At 41.1% G+C, this 23,465-nt stretch overlaps 2 protein-coding genes across 7 annotated transcripts in view; one reads left to right on the top strand and one right to left on the bottom strand.

Annotated features, from left to right (window-relative positions):
* Positions 1–23,465, top strand: part of LOC149239891 (uridine kinase-like protein 4) — a 316,084-nt gene that overhangs the window by 105,067 nt on the left and 187,552 nt on the right. For all 6 annotated transcript variants that reach the window (XR_016246465.1, XM_089373576.1, XM_089373577.1 and 3 more), the window contains one exon: positions 3,071–3,162. Coding sequence is in view for 5 of the 6 variants with exons in the window: in XM_089373576.1 (XP_089229702.1) it covers positions 3,071–3,162 (92 nt within the window). In the remaining variant the exon portion in view is untranslated. The remainder of the gene's footprint in view (positions 1–3,070; positions 3,163–23,465) is intronic.
* Positions 3,300–23,465, bottom strand: part of LOC149239892 (uncharacterized) — a 30,291-nt gene continuing 10,125 nt past the window's right edge. Inside the window, exon 3 of the mRNA XM_089461016.1 lies at positions 3,300–3,518. Coding sequence (XP_089317142.1) covers positions 3,300–3,518 — 219 coding nt within the window. The remainder of the gene's footprint in view (positions 3,519–23,465) is intronic.

The raw sequence follows: 23,465 nt of genomic DNA, 5'->3' as shown, positions 1-23,465 counted from the left end.
CACTTGAGGAGGACGAAGGGCTGTTTGTTCTGGGTTTTTCTCCTGCAATAAGGGCCGAGATTCTTCAGATGGATAGCCGCAGGACTTGAGCAAATCTCTGAGCAGCTTGTATGGGTAAACCTGTCATTACAGGTCCGAATTCAAAAACAGAAAATCAAGCCGAGTTTGGGTATTCTGTCCAGGCTGATCTGTGGTCAATTTGAGGAAGAAATTCTCCCTTTGTGTGACCGTACTTCAGAGCTATCACTTCAGATAGGTCCACAGGTCTGCACCAGCATGAGAAGCCTATCATGAGTTCAGATCAGTCCTAAGTGCCAGTGAAGGGCAGCTTCTTGCTTGCCAAGGAAAACTGCAGTTGTAAGGAGGGTTTTTGGATCAATTGAATGAAACAACAGTGGACTGTAAGCAGCCCTAACCAGACCTTAGTTGACTACTGTTGACAGAATGATGGTATTGCAGTTTTGGGCTATTCACTTGTCTAAGGGCAGTCATATTGGATCTTCAAATTGGCAAGTCATTTTGATTTTAAATTATTGTACTCTCTCTCTCTGCTGAACATTCGATGTTAATAATAAGATGAAATGATAAATGGTTTTCCCCATCTTGGGGTTTTTCGCTGGCTTGAGCCCTATCTGTGTGTTCTCTTGTCTTGGCTTGTCTTCTGCATTTATGTTGAATGTTCTTTCACCAGTTACTGTCATAAGATATTGGTTAATGTGATTGCTAATGGATTAATGGAGTCTATAATGGGCTAATGAAGTAACTGACCTAGGCAAAGAACATGTTAACTCAAATGTTTTGATAAAACACTTCAGAGAACAGAGAGAGATTTTGTCAAACATTTCATAGGAATAACAAAGAATAAACATCTGAGGAAAAATTGGACTTTATTGAGAATGATCATCAGAGATTACAAGCAAAACTTCAGAGCAGAACTTGGAACTTGCTCCAACTGGCAGAGGTTAAACAATCTTGTTAATTTTCTATTATTACTATGCCTGGAACTTGCTTCAGCAAACCTCCCTGGACTAACTCGTCCTCATGAACAATAAGAATTTTTCCATGAGAATTCTGCCTGAGAATAGATAACTCTACCCTTTCTGAATTTGTTCCTGGAGCTAAGTGAAGTTGGCCCACCAGCTGAGTCTGATATGATGAGGGAATTAGGAACGATTTTTCCAGCTTAATACAATGATTAACCTTTCAGAAATTTGGCTCCCTAATAGAAATAAATTTGGCCACTAATGAGAGAGAGAAAAACACTGATCTCCTGAAAAATGCCAAATGCATCCTCCTCCTGGAATAACAATATCAGTTTCAGATTTGTTGGAAAATTTGTCTTAGGATGAATGGATCTGCCTGCTGGAGAATTCGCCCTTCGACACAAATGACTGGAAACTTCAGAATTTGGCCCTACTGACTTGATGAACTCAGCCTCACCATAGATCAATATCTAAGCCTCAAGGAAGACCACGATCTCTTGAGAAATCGGCCTCTTTCTTTTCTAGTGTAGGGAGATCTGGTAAAAGCTAATAGTGATCAGACCATCCAGCTGAGCGAATAGCATATGAAAGCCCAATTCGGCCTCTAGAAATGTATATATCTTTCCTTGAACAAATCGGTCCCTGGTTGCTGGGCAATGCGGCCTTGTGGAGGACAATGCAACTTCAGAAATTTGGCCCTGATTGTAAAGATAAACTTGGCTCCTTGGAAGGACTAACTCGACTTCTATTGGATCAATGGACTTCTTCAGTAATCGGCCCCTTCTCCTGGAAGTTCTCTGACTATAGGCTGATCAAATGGCACAAAATAAATCAATTTGGCCTCTTCCACAAGAAGGTAATTCGGTCCCTCCTAAGGTTTTGATACAATGAAAGGATACATTGTTCGATGATACCACATGGGAACCAATAGTGTTTGTTCAGAAATTCCATCATCTCCAGCTTGACAATGCTTCTTTTTAAGGGGGAGGGCATGTCAGAGTCCTATCGTAACCTTCAAGTAGATAGGTAGGTTGTTATGTATGGAGGTCATCTTTAGTAAATAAGGCCCATGTAGTACTATGAAAGCAATAATCATAATAAGGCTTACTAGAAGATTCTGTCTACTAGAAAGTTCTTTCTCTTGAATGTTCTTTGGAGATAGATAGAACTATATAAAGAAGTAGAAACAGTATAATGAGATGTCTTGTGAAATATATTTTTATTTGGAGCTTTGTGGATATGGAGGTTGCCTCCTCAAAGAGGCAAGCGAACATTGCTCTCATCAATAAAGGTAGAACATTTTATGGTATTCTGGTTCTTTTTTTGGGTATTGTGGTTGCAATCTGTCATTTCTGCAATCAATTTGGGTAAAATCTATTATTTCTGCTTGGTAGCTTCCAATTTATTAATAAGGAACACCACACAATATAGTACCAGTTTTAGTTTAATATGAGGAGTGATGATTACAATCTTAGTGTATAGGTTATTTATATTATGTGAAGGGGCACAATCACAGGGAATAGTTGTGACTTGTGACTCTTAGAAACTAGGTTTATTTAGGCCTAGTTATATTCATTATAGGCATGAGCATTTGTCAGCTGGTGCAACTAGCTATAAGAATTACTTATTATAATGAACTCAACTGTGAACTTATTTTTAACCAGCTGTTATGATTGTCTATCATTATTTACATTACTTAGAAGTTAGAACAGATAGACAATAGCATTCTTCTAGTATTGCAAACAATAACAATGATTGATAAACATTAGCAATGTTGTATGAGGCTTACCGGCAAAATTTAGTGCTTCTTCACAAGAACTCCTATATTTATAAGGTATTCATATGCTTATTAGTTACTACAAACTGAAATTCTGGCTCTCGTTCCTTTTACCTTGATGCTTATTGATGGGCCTAAAGTCTAAACGTTTAGACAGTCTTGTATGCTAGATGGATTATGTATTTATTTCATTTGAATATAGGACAAATGTGTGAACTGAATATTAAAAAAAAATTATATATCATATCATTCATAATTATTTACATGTTAAGTATTGGGGATAAAAGTTACTTGCATATCAATTCCACAGGGGTTTCAGGTGGTACATCTTCTGGAAAGACTACAGTTTGTGAAATGATCATTCAGCAGCTTCATGATCATCGTGTTGTTCTTGTTTATCAAGTAAGTCCCTTATTTCTTTCATGTTTTACTAGAATATAGTTCTGTGAATTTGTAAATTTTACAGTAAAATTGTTAAAGGATTAAAATGGGCACAGGTGCTTATGGGAATGTGGGAATATGTCCTGTACCTAGTTGTCTTAATTTTTGATCTTGATATAATATGCCCAGTTTGCTATTCGAAAGATCTGCTTACTGGCCTCTCGACAACTCCTAGACTTTTTGCATAAATCTCCACCTTTCTGTTCATACAGTTTTTGACGTACAATTCCTTCCATCTGTGATTTAGTTGTGGTTCTTCCATTTTTTGTGATCTCCTTTCTTAGCTTCAAGACATTCAATTTGATCTTCCCATGCTTCTGCAACCATAGGCAGACACATTTCAGAGTACAGACTCCAGGCAAATGATATTCACCTTACCACAATCAAAGAGAAATAGTATCCAGAGCAACCTAAATTTATAGTTGTAAGATTTCCTTGAGAACATGTATGAAGTTCTACAATCATGGTTTATTAAAATTTAGGACAGTATAAATTCATGATTGTTGTGAATGTTTATTAAAATTTAGAACAGTTTAAATTCATGAATTGCTTATAGTGGATACTCTGACAGGATGCTCGTCTATGGTAAGCACTCGCAGCTAGTTAAGATGCAATACACATGCCCATAATGAAATCTCCATGAACCCAAACAAAATGTTCATGTATATGTAATACTGGTCCTCAGCTGATTTGCTTTCATTAGACAGCTGCATTTTGTCATTATGGATCACTTCTGTTCCACATTCCGTTTGATTCTTCAACCTGTGGTCCCTGGACTCTACAGGGGGTTGCTTCCTGGACGTTGTTTGAGGGATTTCAGTTTGGACTAAGGTCTTCTGGGGAACCATGCAGGGCTTCTGTCCCTTCCCTCGTGGGACTGGTGTTGGAAGTGATGCATAATATGTAACACTCTAAGAGAAGGGCCATTTTTTGACCATTTCTGGGTCCTTGCTGCGAATACTTGAACGTGTCCAAAAGGTTTAGAATTTCTGTTACAATATTTAATAATTGAACAGTATTGTGGGACTTAATGAGTAGTGGTAGAAAGCAGAATGGTTGTTAAGGAAGGGAGAAATCTTCTAGCATGCAAATTCCAAGTTACTTCTCTGATGAATAAAAACCAGTGTCGCCAGTATCGTGAAAATATTGACAACATCACGATATCTCACATGGCTTTAAGAGAGGCAATATTTTCAGTGGAAAATATTGTGATATTTTCCTGGTTGAAAATATTGCAATAATCTCTTAAATGTTGTGATATACTGTGGGCTGATAGAAAAGATTGCCAAGCCTGCGGAGAGCTGGTGTAAAGGCAATTTTTATGTTTTTTTTGGTCATTTTGCAAACAGAGTGAAGGGTTAGAGAAAGCAGGTGTAGACCATTTTTCTTTGAGCCAAGGATCAGGAAGAGAGTGTTTTTATTTGCCATCACCATTTTATTGCAGCGTGGGGATTGATTCCCATCAGTTGGTGTATTTGCAGGTATGTGTAACAATTTTCACCTGTTCTTTTCTTTGTTCGTTCTTTCAGTTGTTTGATTGATTTTGCAATGGCCATCAGTTTTCCTTATTGTTGACTTTTTGTGGAATGTGAGAGACCAGCTATTTATTTTGAATCTAGATTTGTTTGTTTTTATGTTTTTATTTGTATTTTGATTCTTCAATGTTGATTTTAATATTTTTGTGCCCTAGGTTTAATCGTTGCTATCTAGATTCTAAAGTTTGAACTTTGAAGACTGAAAATGCTGAAGTGCTTGGACCCTATGTGGGAATATGGTGAACCTGAAGGGGGATTTAATAGACAAATGTTGAATTGCAAGTTGTGGAGGAAGGAAATGAAGGGGGAATCACCTGGTTGAAATGCTACCTTGCACAAATTCTGGGATATAAACTGGAAATCTGCACAGATGCAAGCCTAGAAATCATTTTTTATTCCCAACAAATCACTTCTAGATATGCGCTAAGTCACTTGGTTCGAGTTTGACGACCTTAGAGTTTGACAAAAAATTGACACCAAAAATTCTGGTGGTAAAATTCGACATTAAGTTCAACAATTTATAATATATATTATGTATGAAAATGACATGGAAATGGAAATGAAAATAAAAATTTAAATGAAAATAAAAATGAAATTTATAAGTTTAAAAATATATGTAATTAAAAATTAATAAAATATTCATAATAATAAAATATGAAGTATACGGTATACCTAAGAATAAAACACAAAATTTAAAATTACAAAATTAATAATAAAATATAAAATACACCTAATAATAAAATACAAAATATAAGTATTTGTAATAATAAAGTATAAATATATGTAATAAAATTATTAAATATAAGCTAATTTGAAAACTGTAATGGGACGATGCAAGAAACGATAAAGGGAAATTCCCTTGGAGCCAAAAAGATGCCAAGTAAAAGAAAATATTGCCATGCATTGGAATGTATTTGATTAAGCTAACCCAACTATGGGTGAAGTCAATGGAAGTAGCTGGTTGCCGTCACCATTGAACCTTAATCCTAGCTTGTTAGTGGTCACCTATGGAATCGACATCAGGTTTGTACTATGTCATTGCATAGAATTTGGTCCTTAACCCTATTAGTGTGACTCAACTTCACGTTTGTGGACATTGGATAGTCTCACATTCCAATTTCGGCCTTCAATAATGACATTACTTGTTCGCTTGGAGGAGGATGTCTACACATTGAGAGGAGGAAATCTATGTGGTTTGTATAGTTTGTAATAATTTTTAATCCTTTGAAATGACCTCAATTTGAATTTTCAAAATGAACCTTAGTGAATTCTATTGAACTACAATGATTTTATTCAATTTATATTGACATTCTATGAATTTCAAATTTCTACCTTGAAATTTGCAGAATCTGGTGACTATGGATATATGTATAAGAGATAATAGGGTAGTGGTGAAATTGAGATTGTATTGGGATGAGTTGCAAGATCTGGGGTGGGGGTAGGGCAAGCACTGAAAATGTTTCCTTAGCCTTGCCTTCCACAATGCCCTTAGTGACCTCATCTTTTTTTGTTCCTAGAACCACACCTAGTGTACAACCTTCTATTAGGTCGGCGGTTAAAATGTAGGAGAAGTGAGAGATTGACATGCTTGTGAGCAAGTGTTTTCTATTGAGTGATGTATCGTTCAACATTACCAAGAACAACACATTCTACTAGTATATGTTTGATGCAATTGATATTGTTTACCTGTGATAAGTTGAGAGGGCCTATCCTTCAAAATGAAAAGGTTAATTTCATTTGTAGATTAGAGGAGCTTATGGAATCATGGGAAATCATTGGATGCATTGTGATATTAGATGTGTTGAGAAATCTAGGGGCAACAACATAAGATGATTTCTCTTGCCTTGATAACTGCTTATGGTATATTTTTACTTAGCTTGATTAGCTTCTTCTTTCTCTTGATTATTATTAGTGTTTTCTTCATCAAACAACTATCAAACCATAAAGAACAATAAGACAAAGGACACAAGATATAGACGATCAATCGGGGCCAAAACCTCTCCAACTGAGAGGAAAAACCACAAAAATTCTTCTCTTCTTAGGCCTTAAATTGACGAATTCCAAGACCTAAAGCCTTGACAAAGAACCCTCCAAGACTAAGTCAGATTTCGTTCCTTGATGAGCCTTTCTTCTTCCAAGTCAACGCTGGTCAAATTGACTGCAACACTACTGAGTTCGAATTCTCTTCAAACTTCAACCTCTTATCTTAGGCCTGCAATTTTCGGCCTGCCTGTAATTTCTGAGATTCGACACGTGTGGACTGATTAGGGCAGAATTGTAGGGATTCTCTTCTTTGCTGGAGCTGTTCTTCCTTCCTTGACAACTCGGCTTGGCAAACTGATCTTCAGACATTTGATATTTCGCCCCCCTGAAGTAACTGTAATCTTTGATCTTTGCAACTACAGAAAGAAACCATAACTGTGTTGCATGTGTGGGATAAATGACCCAAAAACAATCCATTTTAACCTTTAATCTTCTCCTTCCTTTCGCTGGAATTTCTCGGACTTCTTGAGCTTCAAAACGAACTTGATTGGTGTACTAACAAATGAGGTTGAGCTCTCTATCTATAGGCCTCATGTCACTGTTTGTGGGTTGACTTGTTACTGTCCTTAGGCCGACTTGATGCTTGTGAGGGCCGACTTGTTTATTGCAACATGACAAGGTCTTGGAGGGTCCTTTGACTCGACTTTGACTGAAATAAATTCTTTTTACAATATGTAACACGCCTAGGAAGGGTCTTTCATACATGACAATGACTTGTAGACTAAATGACAAGCCCTAGAAGCTCACAATGGGAGCTTGACCTAAAAATAAATTTTCCTTGAGCATGAAATCCATGCCTCAAGAACAATAATAATAAATTTAATTTTCCCTTTTCATTAAATACATAAAAATCATGATTACACATGTCATTATGAAGACTGAACCTAGTTATATATTTCAACACTCCCTCTTAACTAGGGAGGTATTCATAATCCATACAAGGTACTTGGACATTCTCAATCTGAAGAATTCTCATAAGAAGAGTCAGATTGGTAACCCATCTGTTTAGCATCATATCATCCAACATTGTCACATAGCAAGGCCTTGACTAACAACTCTATCTCTCCACAAGATCAGAGCACAATGTTAGCGAGACCAATGATTTATAGACACCATGATCATTGTCTCTCAAGGAATATACCTCACTTGGGTGTTCACAGGGTATGTCCTTCCAGGACTATTCTTATATTGGATTCCCAGTCCTCAAATAATATCGGTCCTCTACGACTACTCTTATCTTGGATGCCCTACCACATCCTCAAAGAGTATCAGATGCCAGATGCTTACCCAATCCTCCATTCTTTCTTCCCAAAGTGAAGACAAGAATGATGTGTCTATCTCTCCCTCTCAACTAGGGAGGATATACCCATTCCTATAAAGGAATGTACCCATTCCTATAAAAGGAACGTACCCAAGCTCCCTCTTAACCAGGGACTTGCATCCAACAACTCTCTATTTTAGGTGGAGATCATGGGGCTATCAACTACTTGTGGGCTCCTTCTTTTGATGTCATGAAGTTCATTTTCAACATTATGGAGTCTTCATCTTTTGGGACTTCTTGTAGGGCATCGACCATCCATCACTTTCCTCAAGTTAGTCATGTCATCCTACCCCTTATTGGAAAGTGATCCTCTAGTCCACATCTGGATATTCCTTCATACAACTACCTCTTCCACGTCATGTTTCCTTTAGGATCTTCCATCCAACCACATGAGTGCTAAGTTGTGGATGACATCTAAAACTCTCTTTTGGTAGCCTTGTATCAATCCACCCAAATGATTTTCAAAAATTAGAAATGAACATCAAATCAAAGTTACCTTTTGTGATGGCCTTTCATCATGACATCTTGTTTGTTTGCAACATCAACATCCCGCACACATATATTAACACATCTCCAAGATATTTAATGTCAAGGGTCTCCTTTCTTTTCAGACTTCATTAGAGTCTTCATACCTTTTCCGTGGAGATGTCATGGTCAATTCTTCTAGTCATCGGATGTTGATTTCCTTTTCCATAGTTGCATCACTATCTCTTCTTTATTTCTTCACATATTGCTTCTCAGGAACTTCCATCCATGGTTCCTTCATCTTCGTCAACTACCTCATATTCCATATGAGGACATATTATGTTGATTTCATCTTTGTCAATATGTGAACCATGCCTGCATGCACCTTTTCAAAGGAAGAGATTCCTTTTTCTTCGATCATGCTCATGATGTAGAGCATTTACCCATGCAACTATATGATGACATAACTTAATGCATACATACCTCTTTCCTTCTTTTGGACATCTAGGCTTCCTTCAGCAGCTTCCTTTTCTTGCTTGAAAGATCTTCAACCATGCTGCATCCTTTTGTCATCATACCATTATCCTTCATGAATCCCATACAAGATGGAACTCTAGCGAGACACTTGCTTTTCCAAAGAGAGGTGAACCTTCTAATGAATATTCCAATAGAGGATCTTGATTATCCTCATCCTGCAAATTCTCCTTTTATGATGATAATGCATGATGAACCCTTTCTATATGCTAGATGACTTTCTTCTATCCATAAGCACCACTTATGCTTTTAATGAGGTTACCAAGAGCTACTTATGATGATTGCTATAGACTTTTACTTCAGCTATCTTTCAAGCTTCTATAATGATGTCATGAGTTGTTTCTTCAATCATATGCTATAATGATGCCATCCCCTAAAATGATGCATCCTATCATAATGCTTTTCTTCTTGATTTCCATGGTGGAGGCCATTTTCATCCTTCTCTCCATCTTACTGTGAACCAGACTTCCATATTTATACAATTTCCTTCTTCCATCATGTTTTTAAAAACAAAGGCTCAACCCATCCATCTTTACTTCTTGTACCTGCAACATTTATTGACAAGCACCCCAAGCAAAGTATACGATACCAAAACATGATGTTAAGTTTTCTCTCTAGGGTTTTCATGCAATCATGAGGTCATCCTAGGGATTCTTAAGTTCAAACCCTAGATCAGATTCTTTTCCCTCTTCATGTCATGCTAGGGTTCATCCTTTCCGTGGAATACTAACAAACCATAGAATCATATCTTCAACCCTAAAACATCTTATGATGGATCCTTGATAAAATATACCATACATACTGTTAGCGCTTGAAATTTCACCTCAGGCTGAGAAAGGCAAACTCCAAGGCAACATCAAACCACTTAGCCTCGTAGCTAGCCCTACGGGGCAGGAGAGGGCTCTCTCCGGTCTATCTCGGCAAAGATCTTCAACGGGCAGAGATAACCAATAAAGAACACTGATTTTAAGCTAGTAAACTGATAAAAAGGTTTGATTTGCGATTTTTAGGGTTTCGGTGGAAAGTTGGGGAAAGGCAATTTTGGGTGCGGGGATTGGACATAGTTTTTGCAGGGGGTTCTTTGGGGCAAGGTAGGAGACTGTATTGATGCCTTTGAAAGAGTCAGATGGGTAAGATTGACTGGTGAGGAGCTAAGGAGAGCAAGTAAACACCTTGAGTTCTCCTTAAACAGATGAAAACATTGATATTAAACAAACTTAAAAGCAGAGCATGGTAATCATGAATTCTACTTTAACACTTCATTTCCCTAATTTGCAGAAGGAAAAGTAAGAAGATGATTCACATAACAAACTTACAAGTACAAAGAGAAACACACCATCAATACATGTAACCACAGGAATCCCAAAAAGGACTGCAAAATCCTGGTCTTTCTTCCTTTGCCAAAATTGCAGAGATACGATGAGTAATACAATAGAAGCTTTCTCCCTCAAGAGTCCAACCATGAAAATGACCAAGAAAGTACATAATATAGGCAATCTAACATCTTTCCTTGCCTCTAGGGGTCGAGCTCACTATCCTAGGAGCTGTTTCAACCAATTCTAAACTGAGCACTGAAAACTAGGCAGTCAAAACAACTTGCCTCTATAAGCTAGGAAACCAATTCATTCATTAAATTTTTGCCTATCTCATGAATGAATCTTCTAGAAGAGATAAATAAGTGTCAAAATATCATAAAATTACATCATTTACAACAAGGAAGATCAAAATCTACTCCAAAAAGTCAAATCCAGTCAAAACTGCGTTTTGCTGAGCTGTAGGTGAATTTCTGTGAAAACTGCCCAACACGTTGCGCCCTGATCCTGAACACGTCGCGCGCCTTTGGAGCTGCTTTTGAGGCACTTCCATGTGTCCAAATGAGGCAAAAGTGGGCTTGTTGGAAAGGTATGGATGTCTACTTTCCAACCCAAGTGGAATTTCTGAATTTGGTGGCCATTTACCCCTCCAAAATTGCAATCTCCCAAGACTGCTTCCTGTGTGTCAAAAAGGTGGCAGAAAGTCATTTTTTGCTTGTTTTTTGACTTTCTGGAGGCCCAAAACTTGGTGAAATTTCTTGGAAATTGCTGAGCAAGTGTATTTTTGCATGACAAATCCAAAAATGCTGAGTTTTCTTGAAAAGGAGTTGCCCATCGAAAGGGTCGCGCGCGGCGCGCGACGTATTGGTGGAAAAAACCTGTTTTTTGCCCAAAAAATTCACAAGTGACCAAATTTTCTCCAAATTTCTTGAAATTTGGGCTGGGAGTCCCCAATCAAGCACCATGCTCAGTCAAAGAGGCTTTGGCCAAAATTTGGAGTGGATCGGGCCTTTTCCGTCGTTTTAGTGCCTTGGTCAACCTCCTTGGATCTGGCGATTGTATTTTTAACATTTCTTTAAAACCATGACACCTGTGCAAAAAGTGAAGGAGGTTTTTCTTCCTTGGCCTGTTGTGGACAAAAACCTCTCTCAGTTTTCCCAAATTCATGTTTGATTGCTCTGAAACATCTTTTGAGTGAAACTGATCCCGATGTGTGAAACAAGGAATTTCGTGGAAATGAAGCGAAATGAAGGGGATAGGGGGCTTCTAAATTCTTGGGGAAATTTTTGGGAGTGGGGAAGGATGTTAGGAAGCAGGGGAAAGTGGAATCTCAGAGATTGAGCGAGGGGAAGGGGTCCAAAAGGGCAAAACATAGGCCAAACCTAGAAAATTGCCAGGTTGTAGCTGGAAACTAGGGTTTGTGCAAAAATGAGGAATTTGGGGGATCTCAGTGATGGAAAGTGTTTGATAAGGTACATGAAGGATAGGGGAAGGTTTATGAACATCTGGATACAAGTTTTGCCGATGATTTGACCGTCCAAGAGAAATTGGCTTCAAAACCCTAGGAGAGGAAAATGACCTTACCTAGGCGCAACTGAAGCATGGACAAGGTGTAAAATGACTCATTAGACACTGACATGATAATGACAACCCTATGAATGATGATAGACTCAGCTGAATAGTGACATAGATTGGCATTTGGGCAACTTTGAAAAGAGTGAGAGCAAACCCTAGACTTAATGCCTAGTGACCAAATTTTGCTTGAAGACTCACTGAAATGACAAAATTTGACCTTGACACTTCAAAATCACTTAGTAAGAGCACGTTTGATCACTGGAGGAAGGCTGGAAAGACTGACACTAACACATACCTTATGGTTACTTACCTTTGTTGTGGTGACTTGCAATTCCGGATGCCATATTCATTGATCTACTTTAGGGTATATGATATGAGATATTCTTCATTGTACTCAACAACTCCTTTCAAGTATATGATTGTCACAGAGACCCTGTTCATTGACCTTGGATCGATGTCCCTACAACTTCACAGGTCTTCACGCAAAACTGATAGCTACAAGTATATCAGTGTTTCTCAAGAAACCTCTAGTGATGGTACAGTTTCAACATTTGCTTGATGACTAGATTGCTTTATGTCTGCTTCCTTAGTTCTTTCAAACTTCTTCACAGTGAATGGATCTTTTTTAGAAGTTAGATCCTTCTATGTTCTTCTTTTGATTGATCGATTTTTAGAGAACAAATATATATGAGATTGGTGATTGCTTCTTTTTTGCCACATGGACTCGGTCACCATAGGATTGAACTTGTAAAGTAGAGTAGAGTATATATGTCACAAGGACATGTCTTGAAGATAGGATTTATGCTATCACAGAGATGGAGGGATCTGCACTTTAGATTTTAACAAGCTCGAATTTTGACTAAGAGAAATTATACGTATATCCAGAGGGTGATAAGGTCTATGTATTGGAATTTTACTGAGATGAGAATCAAATCTATCTATGCCCAGAAGAAGATCAGATCTTAGGAACAAATTTTGGCTATGCCTCCTTTTAAAATTTCCTTTATCACTTTTTACCAGGAGATTTCAGTTCTTGAATGGAGAAAACAATTGTACTTACCTCATAGTCTTGGTTCTGTGGTTGCTATTGTAGATTTTACTTCTTGGAATGATGAGAACAGTCCTTTTATGATGCCCAAAAGCTCACTTTTCTTGTCAATTGTTTTTGACCTTCCTATGGTTGAAGGATTAGGTCTTCGACTTCCTAGATGTAGGGATCAGAACATACCTTTATATATATGCATGCCTGAGGTTCTTATCTTATGGAATATAGCCTAGACTTTTGTTCCACCTTGTAATGTTTTCGTCCTTCAAAAGATCTTGATGGTAGACTTCTTCGCTGCTTCTATTATGGATCTAGTAAAAGAATTGAGCCCAGAATTTGATCAAGTCTGCTTAGTGATTTCCTTGAACTCGACCTTTGAGTGTACCTTCTTGAAGATTCAATGTCCTCCTTGACTGATGTCCTTTTTGATTCTTCATTTAGTAGTTCTTTTTCGAGCCACCCTTCCTTGACTTGTCACCTTAGCTCTTATACCATGTTCAGAAATCTAGGGGCAACGACATAGGATGATTTCTCTTGCTTTGATCACTGCTTGTGGTATTTTTTATACTTAACTTGATTAGCTTCTTCTTTCTCTTGATTATTATTAGTGTTTCTTCATCAAACAACTATCAAACCATAAAGAACAATAAGACAAATCACACAAGATATAGGTGATCAACCAGGCCCAAAACCTCTTCAACTGAGAGGAAAACCCACAAGAATTATTCTCTTCTTATGTAATGTTCATAAACAGGAAATTAAGTGATAAACAAAGCAAGCAAATAGTCCAACAATCAGAAAAACGAAATTCACATCAAGCACCCATGAAAACACTAGAAATCGAGGATTGTCGAGCCATTTTATTAATTCTTCAAGGGCAAATACAATGATAAAATAGAATCGTGCACCTGGGCTTGTCTCTAAGGATAAGTGTGGCAAAACCCAGGTGAGCAAAGGTTGATCTGAAGGCTGCCCCAACTGCTGCACCAAAACTGATTTGCGTTGCCCAGAAACTGCACTGTCTGTTGAAATCGAAGGGCTGGAATCACTGCTTCCCGTGCTCAGAAAATTATAAGATTTCAGCTCCTTGCTTCTTAGCCAAAACCCACCAAAACCCAGGAAGGGTTTGGTCTGGTTCAGACTTCTGAAATTCGACCCCCAAGGAGCCCAACCTCAGCTACAACTGCAAAACTCGGCCTGCTGGAATGAAGCTGTAAAACCTCTTGGAAAATGCCCCAAATCACTGAGATGATCCCTCCTATGAATCTCCTTCCTTCCCAGCTATGATTCTGGGCTGTAGCTCTTCCCCTCAAGACCCACGAATTGCCTGAACTGGCTCTCTGCGCTATCCTCCAAGCCTGGAATTCGAATTGCCTGTTTGTTGTCCTCTCTTGCCCCAAAACTCCTCTTGAATGCTGATCCAATGATGTCCTTCAGATTCCCTGGCTTCTCTGGCTAATGGTTGGCCCAAGGTAGCTCTTTCCTCTATTGTGTATTCTCAATTGCTGGCCCAAAAATATGCACTCCTTGAATATAGTTGAATGAATGTGTTGTAGATACTTCCCCCGATAGTAAGATTGAATCTTCCGCTTGAGAGATTTGTGGCTGAACAACCAGTTGACTCGGCTAAGCAGCTCGAGCAAACAGTCATTTAAAATTCGATATAAAAGAGTGAATGAATGACCCAGTGAGAGGATCCTTCTCCTTATGACTTCATGGGCCTTCCTTTGCCTCATGTAGGTCCCTCCAACAGCTATCCAAATTCCCTCCAAGCAATTCAACTTGCCTAGTACGAATTCCCACGTGGGTGGCACCCACCTTCCACTAGCAAACTAATCTGGCCAAAATTTCTCCCAAGTCCCTAAGTCGAAACTGCTTGGGTCCTTTTTCTTGGCAAAATTGTGTAGAGATAAACCTGTTACAAATGCTTTTGGGAAGGGACATGACAATCCTCCCCTCCCAAATGTTGCTTGCCCTCAAGCAGCTTCAGAGTTGGGTGCTTCAAAATGTGCTCACCCTCTCAGGTGGCATCCTCATCTGGCAAGTTCTTCCAGCGTACCAAGAACTCCTTGATGGTCTTGCTCCTCAGCTTCCTCTCCCTCTCCAAAATGGCCTCAGGCTCCAAAACCAAGTGGCCCTCATCATCCAATGGGGGTAACTCTACTGCTGCTGTCACCTGTTGCCCCAACACCTTTTTAAGGCATGAGACATGGAATATATTGTGAATCTTGCTCCTCGGAGGTAGCTCCAGCTCGTAGGCCACCTCCCCAACTCGCCTGACCACCCTGTATGGCCCATAAAAACGATGCTGTAGCTTCTCGCCCCCCTTCTGCTTCAACGTGGACTACCCGTATGACTGTAACTAGAGGTACACCAAATCCCCCTCCTCGAAATGTCTCTTGGTCCGGTGCCGATCTGTGTACACCTTCTGCTAGTTCTGTGTTGTCACTAAGTTATCCTTTGGAGCCTTGAGGATGTCTTGGCTCTGTTGGACCTAATATTTGGCCTTTGGGGCCCGACTGCCTCCAAAAACAACATCAACAAAAGATAATGCATCATAACCATACAAGGCATGAAAAGGACTCATACCGATGGACATGTGGTGGGTGGTGTTGTAGCAATACTCGCCCAAATGCAGCCACCAGATTCAAGCCCTCTGCTGCCGTGTCACGTAGTTCCTCAGGTACCCCTCCAGCGACTGATTAACTCGTTTTGTCTGGCCATCTGTCTGGGGTGGTAACTCATGCTAGGGGTGAGCTCGGTACTGTAGAAATTTCTCATTTCCCACCCCGGTTTTCAGTTTCACCTTATTTCTCTCATGTAGTTAAATGCCCTTTACCATAACCATACATTCAACAAGCTGGAAAAAATAAATATTGCTGAAAACACAAATTCTGGAAATTTTACAGAATGCTGGAAATTGCAGAAATAAAAATTAGCAGTAATAAACAGCCATTAAAACACATTTAAACACAGAGATTTTTGGTCAACTTGACCCTGGAAAAACCCCCTACAACTCTTGGGGAAAACCAGTTTGAGAGCTCTTCTTTATTTCTGGAAAATGCCTTTTTACAGTGAGAGAAAATGTTCAGCAAAAATCAACAAACAGACTTTTACAACTTATCTCAGCCTTGCTGATACACCACTGCTGATACTCCGCAGCTGTTGCTGTTACACTGCGGCTGTTGCTGTTACACCGCTGCTGTTGCTGTTACACCGCTGCTGTTGCTGTTACACCGCGGCTGTTGCTGTTACTCCGCTTTCAGCTTTGCTGTTACACCGCTTTCAGCTTTGCTGTTACTCCGCTTTCAGCTTTGCTGTTACACCGCTTTCAGCTTTGCTGTTACACCGCTTTCAGCTTTGCTGTTACTCTGCTTTCAGCTTTGCTGTTACTCCGCCCAGAAATCTCCCTTGCTCTCTTGCTCTCCTTCTCTCAATCTGCTCATGAAAGAATGAATGATCTTTTCCTCCTTTTCCTCCCTTAACCCAACCCTAAGTGACTTTTGGGTGATCCCTAAATCCAATGGCTGAAATAGATTTAGATCAATGGCTGAGATTAAATGCTCATTTAAATCTCACTTTCTATTTTTTAATTCACCCCACTTTAATAAAGACCCACTTAGTCATTTATTTCCAAAGTCACTTTTCCTTTCTAATTTTTCATTGACTTTATAAAAGTCACTTTAAAATTAGACTTAGTAACTTTATCACTTAAAGTCACTTTTAAATTAGATTTAACTTTATAAAAATTATAAAGTTACTTTAGGAGAAAAATTAAATTCTTTTGGACACTTTTCCCTAGGCCAAAGATCAAAGCCTAAGGGAACCACCTGTCCTCCGGTACCAAATTTCAACAGGTACCAACCAACTTGAAAAGATCCTGCCAGAAGCCTCCCATGAACCTGCTATCCCTGTCACTCACGATGTTCTTAGGAACTCTGTGTAACCCAAAAATCTCCCTAAAGAACAACTCTGCGACCTGTGAAGCTGAATATCTGGTAGGGATGGCAAAAAAGTGGGCATACTTGGTCAACCGGTCGACCACTACATAAATGTAGTCCTTGCCTTGTACTATGGGGAGCCCCGTGATGAAATCCATGGAGATACTTTCCCATTTCCCCTCGGGGATGGGAAGCGGTTGTAACAATCTTGTAGGTTGAATCAACTCCCCCTTGTTCCTCTGACATGCCTCACACTCCTATACGTGCTTCAACACGTCCCCCTTGAGGCCCTTCGATGTGAATCGCTCCCTGACTGCCATGTATGTCTTCCTGAACCCTCGATGTCCTGATAATGGCGAGTCATGTGCTGCCTGAAGCACTCTCTCCCTCAACTGCGAGTTGGGCACTAGAAATATGCGCCCCTTGTAGTAGATGACCTCATCCATCACCTGGTAGAGTTCATCTGCATGGGTACCCTCCATTTTCTCGCATGCCCTCCTGTCCTTGGAATACTCAACCAATAACTGGGCCTTCTAATCATGGCAGATGCTCATGAGTGATAGGCCTACGGGCCTTCGTGATAGAGCATCAACCACCACATTGTGCTTTCCCCGCACATACTCTATGTAGAAGTCATAGGCTTGCACCTTGCTGACCCATCTCTGCTGTCTGTTGTCGAGGCCCTGCTGCCCCATGAAGTGACGAATATTGTTGTGATCAGTCTTCACCTGAACCCTGTTACCCACCAAATACTGTCGGAACTTGGCCAATGCATGCATGATGGCCAACATCTGTTTGTCATATATAGAATATGACTGTTCATGGGGTAAGAGCTTCGGACTCTCGAAAGCAATGGGGTGCCCATCCCAAGATAGTACCATTCCAACTCCCTCCCCGGATGCATCACACTCCATGGCGAAGGGCTGGGAAAAGTCCAGAAGTGATAAAACTGGACAACTGCTCATCACCTCCTTGAGGCGATCAAAATCTGCCTGTGCCCCACTGTCCATTCGAAAGCCTCTCTTGGTCAAATCTATTAGGGGAGCTGCCAATTGCGAAAACCCCTTGACAAACTTCTGGTAATAAGTGTTGCTGCCCAAGAAGCTCCTCAACGCTGTCACATCTCTGGGTACTGGCCAATCAAAGATAGCTCATATCTTCTCCTCATGGACATTCAACCCATCTACACCATTGATATGCCCTAAGTAGACCACCTCTGTCAGGCCAAACTCACACTTGGATAGTTTGGCATAAATCTGCTGCTCCTCCAAAATACACAACACGTCCTCCAAGGGCTGGAGATGCTCCTCCCAAGTCTTGCTGTAAATCAAGATATCGATGAAGAAAACCCGCACAAATCTCCTCAACTGCCCCCAGAACACATGGTTCATACATGACTAAAAAGTAGCCAGGGCATTGGTTAACCCAAATGGCATGACCAGGAACTCGAAGTGCCCATAATGGCACCGAAAAGCTATCTTGGGGATGTCCTGATCCCTCACCTGATTTGGTGGTACCCCGAATGTAGATATATCTTAGAGAAGTACTTGGCTCCTCTAAGCTCATCCATCAACTCATTGATGTAGGGGATGGGGTACCGGTTCTTCAATGTCTTCCTGTTGAGGGCCTGGTAATTAATGCACATGTGCAAGGTTCCATCCTTCTTCTTCACCAACACTACTGAAGAAGCAAAAGGACTGGAACTTGGGCTGATATGGCCCAATGCCAACAACTCTCTAATGGACCTCTCAATCTCATCCTTATAGGCCTTAGGATGCCTATAAGGGGTAGTGATCACTGTATGCACACCCTGCTCCAAATGAATGGTGTGATCGAATCCCCTGTCTGGTTCAATGTTGCACGAAGCGGGGGCAAAGCGGAAGCGTTTTTTGGAAGCGGGGACGCGGAAGCGTCATTTTCCAAAAATCTAGGAAGCAAAGCGTCCGCGGAAGAGTCTGCTATATATATATATTTATATTTTTTTGCATTTATACTCAAAACAAACATCCCAAATAGCAAATTAATTGTAGAAGACATGAAAGCATGCATATTTTTGCATAAATCAAGATAGATATAACATCCATTGTACATTAATGATTAATTATTCGAGCATCAACCATCTAGAATCTAGATTCTTCTCCTCTTGTCTAGCCTTTGCCTCTACCTCAATTGTCTAGGGATATTAGTCAACATTGCCCAATTTTGATCAAACTACCTAATTCAAGACTTAAAATATGGTAGAAAAAGCTTAACATGCTTGATCGATGATTTTGACTTGATTGAAAGGTAAGTTTTTGCTAAGGGCGTGCCGCGTGACAAAGGAGTTCAACAATTAACACCACCAACACTAGGGTACATATAGGGCTTGGTGCTCTTGATTAAATGCTAATCGCATACCTTCATACTTGATATAATCTAATGAAATGCCACAATCCCATTGATCCTGAATTCCTGAAAACTGTTAAGTCTGCTGAATTTTGAATAGGATATGAAATTCTATTTTCTCCATATGAAGTCCAATGAGGCTGGAACCACTCTCAAACATCCCGAGTCATTTGATGGTAATGTTAAAAATTTAAGTAAAAGGATGAAAATGAAAAATAAAGGAGAATGTCACTTTTACTTTAAGAATTTAATATTACCATGAGGGAGCATCTGCTATATTTGTATTTTTTTTTGCCTTCATTCGTCACCCTGACCTAAGGTGGACCCACCTCCAACAAGCAAACTCACCTAAAATTAAAAAAAAAATTGAAAAAAAAACGATTTTCTAAACGCTTTTCCAGAAGCGTACGCTTCCTCCTCTGAAGCGCCACGCTTCCGACGCCCGAAGCGCCGTACGAAGCGTGCTTCGGCGCTTCCGTACCACGCTTCCGAATTTCCAGGAAGCGGCAAAAAATTTGGAAGTGCGCTTTCGGCCAAGCTTCTTAGGCGCTTCCGTACGGGACGTGCTTCGGGGCTTGGAATCGTGGGGGGGCGCTTCGTGCAACATTGGTCTGGCTATTGCCCTGGTGGAATATCCCCAAACACCACTGAATACCTATCCAACAAGGCCTGTATGTTTGGAGGTGCTGGCTAGACCTCTCCTCCAACCTCTGAAACCTTCATCTCTAGTGCCCATGCTATGCCCCCATGTTGCAGATCTGCCTCCATCCTATGCACTGAGAATGTCTAGGGTGGATATGAATGTATGCCTCTAAGGACCACCGATTTTCCATCCGGCCCGGTGAACTCCATCTCTAGTTTCTTCCAGTCAGTAGTGACTCGCCCAAGGGAGTACAACCACTGGACACCCTTCACCACATTGGTGTCTGGCACATCGGCCACAAAGAAATGGTTCGTCATAGAGTAGTTCCCCATAACTACTGTAAAAGCGGGCACATATTGAGTGCACTGCATGGTATGATCACCTGGTACCAGGACTGAAAAGACCTCAAACTCGGTTGTGGTGAGGCCCCTCATGTGAACCAACTGGGCATCTATGAAGTTGTGGGTAGCCCCACTGTCAACTAAGAGCGACACCCGCTGTCCCTGTATAGTGCCTCTGATCCTCAATGTCAAGAATTTGGGGACCCTGCATAAAGAAGCAAGGATTCCCTCGGATGGGGCAAAGGATGCCCCTCCCCATGGAGGTGGTCCCCTATCTGCCGGACTCTCACCGTCTCCCATACCACACTCCTACTCCATCTCATCCTCCTGGTCACTGTCTGAACAAACCTCAATATAATGTGCTTTGCCAGTAGTGCACCGATGGCTTGGTGTCGAGGGCTCCCAGCAAGTGAAGCACAACTTCCTCCTCCTGAGGTCCTTTTGTGTCTAATCATCCAGTTGCCCCCGTCCCTAGGTGGTTCTCTGAGGTGGGGGTCTGGTTTCATGCCCCTTCTGGGGAAAACGGGTCCGTGTAGAGAAAGGTGCTTTGGTCTTGGGGATGGCCCCTGGCAAATCTCTGGTGCACATAATTGCTTCCTGCATTATGGAGGGTTTGCGTGACTTCACTAGTCCACACAGGGGCTCTTGTAAGCCCTCTATGAAGGTATACACCTCTGAGCACCTGATAGGTCCGAGACCATCACTGAAACTCGCAGAAACTGTGAAATGTAGTTCTTTGGGTTGCTTGTTTGGCAAAGATGGGTTAGCTCCTTGAAATGGGCCTCCGGATCCCTCTGGTCAAAGTGTTCCACCACCCTCCTGGTGAAATCCTCATAGGAAGCTACATTGGCATGCCCTAGGCTGGCCAAACCATGAAACCGCTAGTCATCGGTTTCCCCCTCCATGTGCAGTGTGGCCATCTTGATGGCTTCTAGCTCTGTCATCCAGTTGAGCTGGAAATACATATCCATCTTCTTAACCCAGGCTTGAGCAGTGCACTTGGCAGTGCCATCGAATGTAGGGACGTACATCCTCCCTATGGTCCTCTGCAGCTCATAGCTCTTCGTGCCCTGTCCTCCATAGCCCTTGCTCTTCTCATTCTACTTGAGCTTGTAGAAATCTCTGAGAGAGAGTGCTTCCCTAAAGTTTGCACCCATGGATTACCACTCTCTAAAGTGTTCTTCCATTTGGGAGGGGTCTTCAATCCCTGCTGGTTCAATCTGTGCCACAGGTACCAAAGAGGGTAGTGTTGCTCTAGTTAGCCCACTGGTTGATGGGGGTTGTGTTGCTGGTGAAGGGTGATCGAATTGCTGTGATGCTCCAGAAGTTTCCCCAATAAGAATCCCCTAGGGGTGGTTCTCTCTTGGTTCTGCATTGTTTTCTCCTCTAGTATCTCCTTTTGGCCCTTTCCCAAAACATTCAAAGCCTTCAAGAGGTTGTCAAAAGCCATCTCCTCCCTGCTCTTCAGCTCTACCATATCTTCCTTTGCTACCACTGATTTCCCCTTGTCCTTCATGTCTGGAGTGATTTCCAGCTCTCTTTCTCTGCTCCGATACCTCTGCCTCCTATATGTAATGTTCGGCTGGTCCCCTTCTCTCATGGGAGAAAATCCCCATAGCTGAGCCAAGACCCAGGCTCTGATACCACTGTAATGTTCCTAAACAGGAAATTAAGTGATAAACAAAGCAATCAAACAGTCCAGTAATCAGAAAAACGAAATTCACATCAAGCACCCATGAAAACGCTGGAAATAGAGAACTGTTGAGCCAGTTTATTAATTCTTCAAGGGCAAATATAATGATAAAATAGAATGGTGCACCTGGGCTTTTCTCTAAGGACAAGCGTGACAAAACCTAGGTGAGCAAAGGATGATGTGAACGTTGCCCCAACTGCTAAACCAAAACTGATCTGCACTGCCCAGAAACTGCACTATCTGCTGAAATCGAAGGGCTGGAATCACTCCTTCCCGTGCTCAGAAAATTATAAGATTTCAGCGCCTTTCTTCTTAGTCAAACCCCACCAAAACCCAGGAAGGGTTTGGTTTGGTTCAGACTTCTGAAATTCGACCCCCAAGGAGCCCAACCTCAGCTGCAACTGCAAAACTTGGCCTGCTGGAATGAAGCTGTAAAACCTCCTGGAAACTACCCCAAATCACTGACATGATCCCACCTATGAATCTCCTTCCTTCCCAGCTGTGATTCTGGGATGTAGCTCTTCCCCTCAAGACCCACAAATTGCCTGAACCAACTCTCAGTGCTGTACTCCAAGGATGGAATTCGAACTGCTTGTTTTATGCCCCCTCTTGCCCCAAAACACCTCCTGAATGCTGGCCCAATGATGTCCTTCAGATTCTCGGCTTCTTTGACTAATGGTTGGCCCAAGGTAGCTCTTTCATCTACTATGTATTGTCAACTGCTGGCCCAGAAATACGCACTCCTTGCAGATCACTGAATGAATGTGCTGTAGATACTTCCCATAACTCCTCGAAATGTTGTGGAATTGCCTTCCTAGGGTGGCACTTGAAGTCCCTTGAAGGTAAGGTTGAATCTCTTGCTTGAGAGATTCATGGCTGAACAATCAGTTGACTCGGCTAAGCAGCTCCAGCAAAGAGTCAAGTAAAATTTGATATACAAGAGTGAATGAATGACCTAATGGGAGGCTCTTCTCCTTATTACTTCGTGGGCCTTCCTTTGCCTCATGTGGTCCCCTCCAACAACTATATTAATTCCCTCCAAGCAATTCAAATTGCCTAGTACGAATTCCTACGTGGGTGGCCCCCACCTTCCACTAGCAAACTAATCTGGCCGAAGTTTCTCCTAAGTCCCTACGTCGAAACTACGTTGGTCCTTTTCCTTGGCAAAATTGTGCAAAATTGTGTAGAGATAGGCCTGTTACAAATTCTTTTGGGAAGGGACATGACATCTTATAGACATTCAATTAATGAATTCCAAGACCTAGACCCTTGACCAAGAACCCTCCAAGACCAAGTCAAAATTCTTCCCTTGATGAGCCTTTCTTCTTCCAAGTCAACGCTAGTCAAATTGACTGCAAAACTATTGATTTCAGATTATCTTCAAACTTCGGCCTCTTATCTCAGGCTTGCAATTTTCGACCTGCCTATAA

This window comes from Pinus tabuliformis, chromosome 8 (assembly GCF_031772625.1).
Source record: "Pinus tabuliformis cultivar Carrire ecotype Pingquan chromosome 8, CPIR1, whole genome shotgun sequence".
Taxonomy (NCBI): Eukaryota; Viridiplantae; Streptophyta; class Pinopsida; order Pinales; family Pinaceae; genus Pinus; species Pinus tabuliformis.
This window is presented reverse-complemented; position numbering and strand designations above follow the sequence as displayed.